Raw genomic sequence first — 12,948 nt, 5'->3', positions numbered from 1 at the left:
TGACAGAGAGTGAAGCAAGAGGATGGCCAGGGATGCTTGGATCACTTGACTGTATGCACTGGACATGGAAGAATTGTCCTGTAAGGTGGAAGGTTCAGTACAAAGGCCACTGCACCAATCTAACGATCATTCTTGAGGCAGTTGCAATGAAGAAATTTTGGATATGGCATTCAATCTTTTGTTTACATGGCTCTCACACTAAGTTGAATGTGCTGTCGAGATCAGCACTATTTTCTAGGCTTATTACAGGAGATGCTCCTACTTGCAACTACTCAGTCAATGGGCACAACTACTCGATCAGTTACTACCTTGCGGATAGTATCTATCCACCATGGGCCACATTAGTCAAAACAATTTCGCATCCAAAAGGTAACAAAAATATTCACTTTGCCCAATGTCAAGAAGCTACTAGGAAAAATGTGGAGAGAGCCCTCATTGTGCTTCAAAAGCGCTTCGCAATTGTTCGTGGCCCTGCCAAGTACTGGAGCTCCAAGGTTCTGTGGCAGACCATGACTTGCTGCATCATATTGCTTAACATGATCATTGAATATTGCTAAAAAACATGAACATTGAAGAAGAGATGGATATGCCTGAGAACTTTCAGTACATCACAAATGGGACTCCAGTTGACCAAGAGTATGATCCAAATAGGATCATGGCATTCCTTGAAGAGCATCATAGGATCGAGAACCAACAAGTTCATACTCAACTACAAGAAGATCTTATTGAGCATCACTGGCAACTTCATAGCGCTTCCTGGTAGTTCTTTCACATGTTATTTGCTACATTTGGACCATTCAATGTGTTTAAATTTGAATAATTCAGTTTGTAAACTTTGAATCCGATTTGTAAACTATATTCATATTTGCTTGAACATTCGTACTTATGTTTTGTTTCTATATGCGTGCTAATATGTAGTTGCAATGTATACCAGAATTGCGTAAGTTTAGAAAAATAAATTTTACTCTGTTATATTTAGGGGATCGATTAGGTTCGACCAAAAGTTAGTGGAGTAAATATACTCCACTAAGCTTTGCTTGGCTTGATCCTCCTCTATTTTAAAGGGGATCAGTTAGAGTTGGCCTAAGCGGGCACGCGACCCTTCGACCCTTGCGAAGAGAGATGGTCCAAGCGGCGAGTAATGCAACAGTAGTATTTTGCAAGTAGTGTATTGTCATGTGCTAGATGTCGATATTACCCCCCACCGGTTAGGCCCATGTCAATATAGAGCCCAAATGAGGCTCATGGAGGCCCAAGCCCGTTGTCATTTGCAACCCATTTCAATGATAGTGATAAAGGGGTTTAATCATTCGATGTGGGAACCCATAGGAGGAATTTCATTAGTTGGATGATGGTCACTCGGTTTGCACCTCTAAGGGTGAGACTTCACTTGGTTCACTCAGAATGCCAATAGCTAGGGTGTTGATGGAAGTGTTAGAGAAGCGCAACACTAGCTATGCACTAATGCCTGTCATTACTGGTTGTCATCATTGTTGATAATGGATGGCCATTTCCTTCAGTAGTGGACACAGACTATTACTCATTAACACACATGTAACGTAGCTAGATAATGGCCTCTTCGTATAGCACAATATATATAAGCCTACCATTGGTGGCCAGTTACACGTTCGACACCCTTGTATTCTCAAATCTGTACGCAAGAACACCTCCCCATGAGACATAATTAGGGTTGTTATCTCCACCGTCAAGGGGCATGAACCTGTATACTTCTTGTGTCACCCATCTACATCTTGAAAGATCAAGCATTGTTACACTCCCTCTCTTACTGTTAGATTTAGAACCACGACACTTGGCGCCCACCTTGGGGACCTGCATCTTTTGATCCATGGTGCAAATGGTTTCGTTATCAAATACCAATGTTGATTTCCTCTCTCAAAAGATCATCTTCTTCGGGTACACCGGTTTCATTGCTGATGATTCGGCGTGGCTTTCGAGGCCCCGCTGAATTGCGAGTTGTTGCCTGTTCATATCATCACTCACTACCACGTTGATGACTCCAACATGTTGTACCACTAGGAGCCGGTTCCATATTGTGTCGTAGAGTTGCTTGTCGTTTGTTGCCGCAGGAAGCGCTCCGGCAAATCCCATCCACCCCACTGTTCTTCATGTTGCGGCGGCAAAAAAGGTAGCAATGATGCATTCTACCTAATCGTTTCTTTTTGTATCCATCATAGAAGATTTCAAGAGATATGGTAGCCCTGCTGCCGAAGCAGAAGTATTTATGGCAAATACCCTTCGGCCAGATCGACTAGCATCGAACCGTGTGTCGCGATGCGTGATGGCACAAGACACAACCAGGATGATGCTGACAATGGTGATTGTGCCTACGATGGCATTGGTGCTCTCACTCGGGAGCAGCTGGCAACGCTCGCGTGAGTCTAAACAAGCACTGCAGACACTGATTGACACATCCATGCTTGTAGGTTTACTGCTAGAGGCAGCTCGATTGGACACTTTGGGTGAGAGGGAACGTTTGAACCGAGTGGAGAAAAATCTGATCACACGAGCACAAAATGCCACTGATACCATTCGGTCCTGGAGATAGCTTGTCCCGAATACTGGCGCAAGTGCATACCTAGATATGCATACCTGGATGCAGAACGAGACACTGTGTGAGACTCTGGTGAGTACAATCAGAGGTGGACCACTCTTCATAACTCGGTAGAGAACATTACACAGCATCAAGTGATTCATGCCTTCAAACAAGGTGTCAGATATCCTGATTTGAGCTTTAAACTCGGTCTTTTAGATGTTTATCCCTGAACGGACGGCTAGATATTGCCAACCGTTATGTGAATGGCAAATAATAAGATAGAGTCATGAGAGGTACGGGATGTGCCGAGTCTACTGAGTACATGAATAATGATCAGTTGCGCCAAAACTGAGATAACCATAAAAAAACAAGTGCAAGTTGGATGACAATGACAGTGTCAGCAACGCCAAGCTTTGTGATACCCAACCAGAATAAGGGTAAGGGCAACCACAAGAAGGAGTGGACACCTCGGAAAAAGGCGAACACAGAAATTGATATTCTAGACAAGTCGTTTCACATCCATATCACAAAAGATGAGGAAGGAATTCTCATCTACCCAAAGCACACCACTTGGTAGTGCAGGGTCTTGAAAAGGATGATGGCTGGTTAATCCGTGGCTTATGAGGGCAAGAGCAGGAAAGAGGATGATGATAAACCGCACAATGGGTATCCGATGGAGTAAGGTCTGCTCCTGATTTTTGCTGACCCCGAGTGCAAAGGGTTATCCTAGTGTGTCAGTTGGGAAGTGAACGTCGTTGCTCCTGCAATGCCTGCAATGCCTAAATACTTTACTTTGTCGCAAGTGCCTATTACTTATGATCAGATAGATCATCCAATGCAGATTTCGACTCTGGGTCGACAAGCATTGATTGTAAATTTTGAAGAAAATGTTTTCTGCAAAAGAGCGAGTAGGAGGACAGTGAAACTCTACGAGATTATAGATTCTTCGTCATCGGGTCAAATGAAAGAACAAATGAAAGTAGTTCCATGATTTCCTACCATGATTGATACGGAAGCCTCTACATGAGATATAGAGATTTTGATCGAACTTGCAATTGAACTATATATGTTGGGCAAACTCGTGTAAACCTTCATGGTGTGCAGACGATATGTTGTTCAATGAACCTATAAAACACAAAGAAACGTTAATGGGCCCGGACTCCAGAATTGGCTACATACCAAAGTAATTCGAGATTGTATCCATATACATAATTCAAGTTTAAAACTTGATAAACCCTCCAGAAGATTTAGAGTCTAACGCATAGTAATGGTTCTATAAACTGACAAAGTTAAAAATGTTTTATGAAGCTTGGTTGTTGCAAATAGTTTATTACAAGATCAAGGAATTGACTATGATGAGATTGTCTCGTCTTAAAGTCAGTTCGAATTAAACTAACAATTACTATATATTTTAATTATAAGATATAATAGACGGATGTCAAAAAGAATTCCCATAATTTTGTCAATCCAGAGGATGCTAGTTAGTGTGTAAACTTCAAGAGATCCTTTAATAGACTGAAGCAAGAATAGTGACGTTGATATATTTGCCTTGATGAAATGGTCAGATAATTTGATTTAAGGTAGAGATGCTTGTATTTACAAGAAATAAGTGAGAGCATGATAAAATTTATAAACATTGTGTGTGTATTGATTGGAAATTATATAAATTTTTTTGACACGAATTAGGACTTTATTGAAACTATTTTTTCAATAAGTCATGTCCACGTTTTCTTCTCCTAGAAGATTCACAAAATGATTCAGCACTGCCTGGGCTTTCTCCGAATGTTCGGTAAGTTCCCCGTTGTCGATCTTATCGTGTGTACGAAGTTTGTACTAGAAGCACATGGCATCAGTTAGTACTAGAAGCAAAACATTCTTATCGATATTGTACTATTTATTTCGACCCTCTCATCTCTTGCAAAACTTTTTATCCAGGAGACCTTACAAAACTTTGACCGCCTGTATACTCTGGCGGTCAACTCTAGCTCACACTTCGCTATTGGAGTGTACATTGCACACTCTGGGGCGCAAAAAAGCACGCAGCGGTTGGTCCGATCGCGCGTGCAGCTGCTCAGTTGGAGTCGGCCGGCGCGAACCTGACCAGCGCGCGGGACTGGAGCCAGGGCTTGACGACCACCACGGCGTCGAACACGCGTCCATCGCTGATGCCGTTGCTCCCCGCGCCGTTGTCCACGGCGGCCGCGACACGGAGGTAGTACTTGATTCCGGAGACCACCTGGCGCTGCGCGGACACCACGCGGGCGAACTCCAGCCGGGCGCAGACGCCGCCGCCGCCGCCCTCGCAGCCCTCCTCCCGGCGCCGGTTGTGCTCCTCCACGGAGTACCGCCCAAGCTCCTGCACCTCCCTGTCGCCCTCCACGTCCCTCACCTCCGTCCTTCCCCCCACCTTCCTCCCGTCGTCCCACAGCTGCCGCGCGGCGCCCGGCTCGGTGCGCGCTGCGGAAGCGGCACACGCGACGAGCAGGACGACGAGCAGCGCGCAAGCGCCGGAGGCACCAACCACCCGAGCCATTTCACGTGGACTGTGTCTGTCCTAGCTAGATCACTGGTGGTCTGATGCTGCTACTTAGGACTGACGCTGTGCTCCTTGATGAGGATGAATACTCAGGTGTGTCGTGTGTGTGGCTGTGTGCGGTGCCGTGGGCGGCATATATAGAGGCGTGGTGCGGTGGTGCTGGGAACGGAAAGGCATTGCTGCGGCATGGAAGGATGCGGCGCGCGGCAGGCGTCCATGCATCGCATGACGGCATGGCGTGCGCCGGTACGCATACAGAGGCGGGTAGATGAGCCGCGCCGCGGCGGGACGGAAGGATAGGGATGAGACGGTGGCATGCAGCCGAGGAGACACGTAGGGCGTGGCGGCCTGGCGGGCGCGGGCGGGGTGCCGCGTAGACGCACGGGTCGCGCGTGACGTGAACGAGGGTTAGGTTCCTCTGGCCCGCACGCAAATTGGACTTCTGTCGTGGTGCATATAGGGTGGGATGGATGGTTGGAACTTGGAACTTGTGTCACTTGTGAGCTGCGTCGCACCATCGGTCGATTCTTGGCGCCACACACAATTTGCGTCGTGTGTGCACGGGGTTGGGCCAACCAATGATAGTCTCGGTTCAGTGGGCAGCGCCATGGTATTTGGGGGTTGGTACATCCTTCGTCCAAAAATACTCCCTCCGTCGATAATGTAAGACGTTTTTTTGACACTAGTACTAGATGGCAGTGAGCCATATTCAGTAGTACGCCGTACGCTTTCTCCCCCTCCGTCGATCGGCCTCTGAAAAAAAGTCAAACACAAGAAGGCAGTTAGCCGTATGGATGTCATGCTGGGTCGCGAAATTCGGCCTGGCTAGCTCAGACCAAGGCCGCGAAAGCTGACCACGAGCTCTATTCACCAGCGATAATGCTGCATCTACGTAAGCCTACGTAAAACATCTACGTAAACTAACAACGTCTCGCTTACTGGGTTCTGCATGTTCAGCTTATTCAAACAACGCCTAGGCTCGTCTTGGCTCTGGTGCTCTTGATAACAGGCCCCTCTATAACGTGCGCTTTATATAGCTTCTCGAGGAGGTTTTTGGAAGCTTCTATGGACCGGTTCGAACTGATTTTAGAAGTTTTCGTGCGGTTCTTTTCTTCTTGTTTTTTCTGTGTGTTTTCTGGTTTCATTGGGTATTTTTTTTTTATGTTTTTTGCTTTCTGTACATTTTTCAAATACATGCGGATAAGGTCCTCTCGCTCCAGCTAGCCCCCCACATGGATGGCCTAGTCTCCAACGCTCAAAGTGATTTATAAGCGGGGTAACATTCTTGACAATTTCATGTACGTTCGAAATTTCCCGCGAAGGTTACATAAGTGCAAAACTCCGGCCCTCATTTTCAAGCTTGACATCAAGAAGCGTTTGACTCGGTCAAGTGGAGTTACATCCCGGACCTTCTTCAATGCCTGGGATTCCCCGCAAAGTTTCGTGCCTGAATTGCTGGAGAAAAGCTAATCTCCCATGCACGGGAAGTACCGTGCATGCATGCGCCGTTGATTTTTGCTTGGAGATCCGATACAATGCATTTATACTGCTCGCAGTTAGTTAGATCTTTCTCTCACCGCATGCAAGCACGATGTTCCATCTATGCTTCACCATCCCAATGCTTTTTTCATTTTATTCACAAGTTTAAATCTATTTTATCTTTTGAACCAAAAGAACAATTTATGATCCATTTTCATATTTGTGTTTTTGACGATGAGACCTTTGAAACGAGACCACTTTTGAATATATTTCAATAAATTTTAAATTCTGAAACATGGCGAAACACTATAAAAGTACACATAACTATGCTATGTTTTTTTAAACACTAGATAATTTCAAAGTTTTGTTGCAACAAAATCTATTAATATTTACTAACTTTTAGATTGGTAAGAATCAGTTTGATACACACTGGCACACAGTGTAACATTATGAAATGCAACAGAACATGGGGAGCCATAGTAAAACAATTAGATTTTTTTTGTGAAACACAATGAAGCATTATTAAAATTTTCACATGGAATTAATAAATTTGTATGGAACAAGTTTGAAGCATTGTGATTTAGTTGTCAAAAAATTAATTTCTGAAAATGTATACAATGTTGGTCTTGTTTTAAAGACCTTGTCAGAAAAAACACAATTGTGCAAGCAGAATGTAAATCAAACTTTTATTTCGACATGCATTAGGCATCGCTTTATCTGAATGAAACTTAGTCAGTACATAACAGCATGTGAATGTACCATGTTGGGTGAGAAAAAACACTATAGAAGCGGTCCCACACAATAATAAAGAATGTGATGGATGCATGCACGGGACCTCCCGTGCATGGTAGAAAATCCTCTCTCTGGATTGCTGCCCTTCTTTCGACATCTTCATCTCGCATCCTTCTCAATGGGTTGCCCGGCCCACCGATCAAGCATGGTCACGGATTTCGGCAGGGGGTCCGATCTCCCCCCTCCTATTTGTCATTGCGATTGATCCACTTCATAAAATCCTTGACTTGGCAACACGAAAAGGCCTTCTTCATAAGATTCGTGGGCGTGGGGCCACGGTGCGAACCTCCTTATATGCGGATGAGGCGGCGGTATTTATGGATCCTATCAAGCAGGATATTGATAACCTCACATCGATCTTGCGAGGCTTTGGTGAGGTTACGGGGCTCTGTACCAACTTTCAGAAAAGCTCGGCGGTGCCAATTCGGTGCAACAACCTCAACCTTGGACACATACTTGGAAATATGCCAGCTACCCGGGCAACCTTCCCGGTGAAATACTTAGGCCTGCCACTCTCGGTATGACAACTTAAGAAGGTGGATTTCCAATATCTCGAGGATAAGGCGGCTGGCAAACTGGTTACTTGGGAGGGCCAAAACATCACGACTATTGGCCGCACGGCTCTGGTCAAGTCGGTTATATGCTCCCAAGCGGTGTACTCCATTACGCTTCTTATTGTACCACCAAGCATGCTCTCTAACCAAAATTGAAAGATCTTTTCTCTAGTCTGGAGGGGATAAGGCGACAGGCGCCAAATGCAAGGTCAATTGGGATACGGTCTGTACGCCGAAGGAGTATGGTGGTCTTGGGGTTCTTAACACTGACAATTTTGCATGTGCTCTTCGGCTGCGATGGCCTTGGTATGAGTGGAAGGAACCCCACAGATTGTGGGTAGGATTTGGCAACCCTTGCACGGAGGATGATCTCAACTTCTTTTATGCTTCGACCACCATCACCATGGGGGACGGCACCAAAACACCTTTTTGGGACTCCCCTTGGCTTCTCGGGCGCAAGCTCAAGGATATTGCACCGCTAATTTTTTAGGCTTCGAGGAGAAATAATTGGAAGGTAAGGGAGGCTCTCAAAGGTGATGCATGGATATTCAAAATCTACTTCAACACCGTCGTCTCTGCTGATCACATCTGGGAGTTTTTCACTTTACGGATGCTTGTGAATGACATCCACCTTGATAAGCAGCTTGGCGTGACATTGTTTGGAAGCACTCAACCGATGGGATCTACACGGCGGCCATCGCGTAAAATGCCCAGTTCATTGGATTAACTCTCTCCCCTATGGATCGCATTGTTTGGAAAGTTTGGGCTCCCTCGAAGGTAAAAAATTCCGCATGGTTGGCCCTCCAAGATAGGATCTGGACTGCCGATTGTCTGCAGAGGCAGGGTTGGACAAATTGTGGCCTCTGCCCTCTTTGCAAAAGGGAACAAGAAACTGGTGTGTATCTCTTTTTCAAGTGTCGTTACAAGCTTAGGCTATGGAGGTCATCATCGCCAAGCTTAGACTTGCTCACATGGACAGCTCTGATTGACACCTTGCCGGCTCTGTCCACGAATGGTGGGACAGGCGAACTAGCAACCATGTCCCCCAACCGAAGTGCCTCGGCCACCCTCACCATGCTTGTCTCTTGGACCATTTGGAATGAGCGCAGTGCTCGGGTGTTCCGGCACAAGTGCGCGCCGCGACCTATCCTTCTCAACATCATCATGGACAAGGCAAAGCTTTGGGTTACCGCGGGTGCTAAAAGACTAGGGACTATTATCTTGCGTGAGTAATCATCATGCCGTGTATGTGGGTGTTATTGTAAAACTCTAAACTTTGTTCCTCTCTTATCTAATAGATGTGGCAAATCTTTTGCCTCCGTTTCAAAAATAAATAAATACATGTGGACTTTTTTATCAAATACAGGTTGAATATTTTGTTATACTGGTTGAAAATTTTCTAGATACACGATTGAACACTTTTAAATAACCCGTTGAACATTTTGTCAAATGCACATTCTAGATTTTTTTTTGAATGTACAGTGAATACTTTTTTAACACACATGGAACAGTTCTCATAAATGCTACATACATTTTTAATAAAATGTGCAAATAATTTTCAAGTGTTAGAATATTTTTATAAATTTCATGTAAATTTTTGTGAATGGCACAATATGTTTTATTAAAATAATGTAAAAAAATCTAAATGTCACGAATATTTTTTTTGAATGGTACTCCCTCTAATTCATAATAAGTGTCATGGTTTTAGTTCAAATTTGAAATCACAGTTGAACTAAAACTTTGACACTTATTATGGATCAGAGGGAGTACAAACTTTTTTTCTTAAATTACTCGAACATTTTTTACAACGTAGAATTTCAAAAAAGAATATCACGAACATATTTTTGAAACACATGAATATTTTCTAAATGTCATAAGCATTTTAATGATATGAATGTTTTTTATAAAAAAACATGATTTTTTTCTATTATACGCACAATTTTAAATTCTTCATGTTTTTTTTCAAATGTGTAAAAATTTAAAAGGCACAAAGGTTTTTACGAATGGTACAAACATGTTTTGAAAGTTGCTCAAACAATTGTTTTACACTGCAAGAATTCTTAAAAATATGAATATAAGTAGAGTATTTTAAAAGTTAATTAACATATTTTTAAAAATATGAATGTAAGTAGAGTATTTGAAAATATATAAAAACAGTAAAAAGAAGAGAAAACTGACCAAGCGAACGAAGGAAAAACGAAACGACACAAAAGAAGGAAAACAAACAGAACGCCCACTACTGAGCGGCCCCGCTACACTCACTGGCTGGTCCGATCTTACTTGTTAATTTCGTTTCCGTGTGTTATTATTTTACAATTTTCATTGTATTTTTCTGCTCTTTCTTCTTCTGTGTGCTTTCTTTAGTTCCTCATTAATTTTTTCTTACCTTTTATCTCTTTTCCATTTTCTTTTTTCTTTTTATTTTTGCCCTTTGGTTTTCTTTGGTCTCTTCAAATATATGTTTTGACGTCTAATTATTTCATGCATATATATTTCCTATACACAAGCAACATTTTTCGTCTATACGTTTAACTTTTTTCAATATAGGATAAACATTATTTTCAACTATATGTTCTGAAATCCACATTTTTATACATATTCTATATTTCTCGTATACACCTGAAACATTTTGTATACATGTTTAACATATTTCCAAATATATTTTTTGATATCCTATTTTTGTCATTCACACTGGACATTTTCGGTATACATCTGAAACATTTTTTATGCGCGTAAAACATTTTTCAAATACATGCTTAATTGTTTTCCAAATACATGTTGTTGTTCTTTTTTTAATGCACCTTAAACAATTTTCAAATAAAACAGAAAATATTTTATTAATGATCTCCAGATTTTCTAAAACTACACTAACCATTTTTAACACTGTATTAACATTTTTAACTATATGATTATCATTTTTTTCACATATATGTTTTGATGTCTATTTTTTCATACTTGTTGTACAGTTTTTGCTACATATATTTTTAACAACTTGTAAATACATGATTAATATTTTTTCAAATACAATGACTAACATATATTTCAAGTACTTCTTTTCATTCAAATTGTACATTTTTCTATACATTTGAAACATTTATTTCATATATTTTTAATATTTCTTGAAAATATGATTAATATTTTTCCAAACACATGTTATGAGCTTTCTTTTGTATACATATAAACATTTTTAAAATATGTGTTCAAACAAGTATTTCAAATGCCAACATTTTTAAAAAGTTGCACCACTTTTTTAACATTGCAGATTTCTTTTTTCAAAACATAATTAATTATTTTTGGAATGTATGTATTTTTAATATATGTTCTAAGATATAAAAAAAATAAAAAAATAAAACGAAACCGAGTGAACGATCTATAGTAAGAAAGCGAACGACCCTAAAACGAACCTAATGGCCGGCTCATTACCACTCGCTTTAGGCGAGACGAGACATAGCGTCGCCCCTTTTCGCTTAGTGCGACATATATGCATCTCTCGCCGCTGGTGGTCGTGCATATGGCTGGCCCAGAAAAACCAAAGAAAGTAACTGTTTATTTTGCGGGAATGTGCCTTCATTGCGAGAAAAAACAAAGGCTACGAATTTCCACGCCTTCGTGCGTATGAGTCAGCCCAGAAAAAGCAAAGCCGTCGGTCGTCTATGGCGCGGACGGTGATGCGATGCAAGCTTGTTCCCTCCTCCCTCTCCTTCCTCCTCCTGCGTCCAGATTGTTGGGAGGGTGGTCGGGCTGGCTGGCGATCATCGGCGACTACAACTATGGCAAGCCTATGCATGCAATCGCATATGCGGCTTAGGCCAAGCAGCATCCCTCGGTTCTACGACCAACGCGATGCAGGGTGGACACACGACGTGCCACAACCACAGGAGCGGTGCGCGAAGGCATCACCGACCGTGAGTTGGTGCTGCAACAAGTGGAGCCACGGATGCTCGAACCAGCAGCAGGGAGTGCTACGATCATGGTGACCGCGGGCTAGAATGGGCTGCGTGATGCTTCGACATGGGTCACTGCTTGCTGGGATCGGTGGTCACTGCTTGCTGGGATCGGTGGTCACATCGGCGGGAAGCTGCAAACCTCCCGGTGGGTGACGCTAGAAGCCGGCGCGCTAAGAAGCTACGCCAAGGTTGCTGCCGTTGCTGGGGAAGACCCGCCAGACGCTGTAGTGCTACAACTGGCACCCGCTAATGCTGGAACAACCACCACTTTTTGCTGCAAATGCCAATCGGAAGCTACGACCGTGGTTTCCGGTCGGTGTTGCAGGCTCCTGCGAATGGTGGAAAGGGAAGGAGCGACTGCGCAGAAAGAGGGGGGACGGCTGCACGGGGTTGATTGAACAACTCATAGCGACGCGATCTAACCATGTAGAAGGTGAATGGTCGAGGCTTCTGTCGGTCGACCGGCACCTACTGCCGTCCTTCAATTTTTTACCAAGTTAACAGATAATTGCACCGAAACCAAATAGGATGGGGAAAAAAAGTCTTACTAATTGACCTGCTAATGACATTTGTCTTATGTAAATTGACTTACTAATTGACCTGCTAATGGCATTTGTCTTATGTAAATTGAGCTCCTAACGAACTTTAAAGATCGCCGCGTAAGACCTTGTACAATGCTAGTTGCTTAGGGAGATTTACAAAAATAATCGGTTTTTTTAAGCATTAGTGCCTATTTCTTTTTTCGACAAAGGGAATATATTAATATCGTGAAGATATCAATTACACCTAGCCTCCGCACCAACAAGATGTCGAAAAGACATCAAGGATGCACACGGCCAAGAAAAAAAAGAAAAAGAAAACAAAGACCCCGTCACGGTGATGAAAGACTCGCAACTGCAGCACTCTAACCACTATCGAAGACACCACCCATACTACAAGTGATTCTTCAAAAGCAATGCTCCCATGAAGAAAACAATGCACAAGCGTTGTCGCCCCCCAATTGAAGATCCTGGGTTTTCATCCTGGACAAAGTCCAAGTTTCCAAAACAATGCCTTCAACAAGGCTATTGCCAATTACAACCAACG

The 12,948-nt window shown here is 43.0% G+C and overlaps 1 protein-coding gene across 1 annotated transcript; it reads right to left on the bottom strand.

The window, feature by feature from the left end:
- Nucleotides 1–4,407: 4,407 nt before the first annotated feature.
- LOC123066163 (cysteine proteinase inhibitor 4) lies at nucleotides 4,408–5,211 on the bottom strand. The gene has a single exon (XM_044489308.1). It carries the CDS (start codon nucleotides 5,085–5,087, stop codon nucleotides 4,626–4,628), a length of 462 nt encoding a protein of 153 aa, XP_044345243.1. The 5' UTR covers nucleotides 5,088–5,211; the 3' UTR covers nucleotides 4,408–4,625.
- Between the last annotated feature and the right edge of the window lie 7,737 nt (nucleotides 5,212–12,948).

The sequence above is a fragment of the Triticum aestivum genome, chromosome 3B (assembly GCF_018294505.1).
Source record: "Triticum aestivum cultivar Chinese Spring chromosome 3B, IWGSC CS RefSeq v2.1, whole genome shotgun sequence".
NCBI lineage: Eukaryota > Viridiplantae > Streptophyta > Magnoliopsida > Poales > Poaceae > Triticum > Triticum aestivum.
The sequence above is the reverse complement of the archived record's forward strand: the minus strand, read 5'-3'. Positions and strand labels throughout refer to the sequence as shown.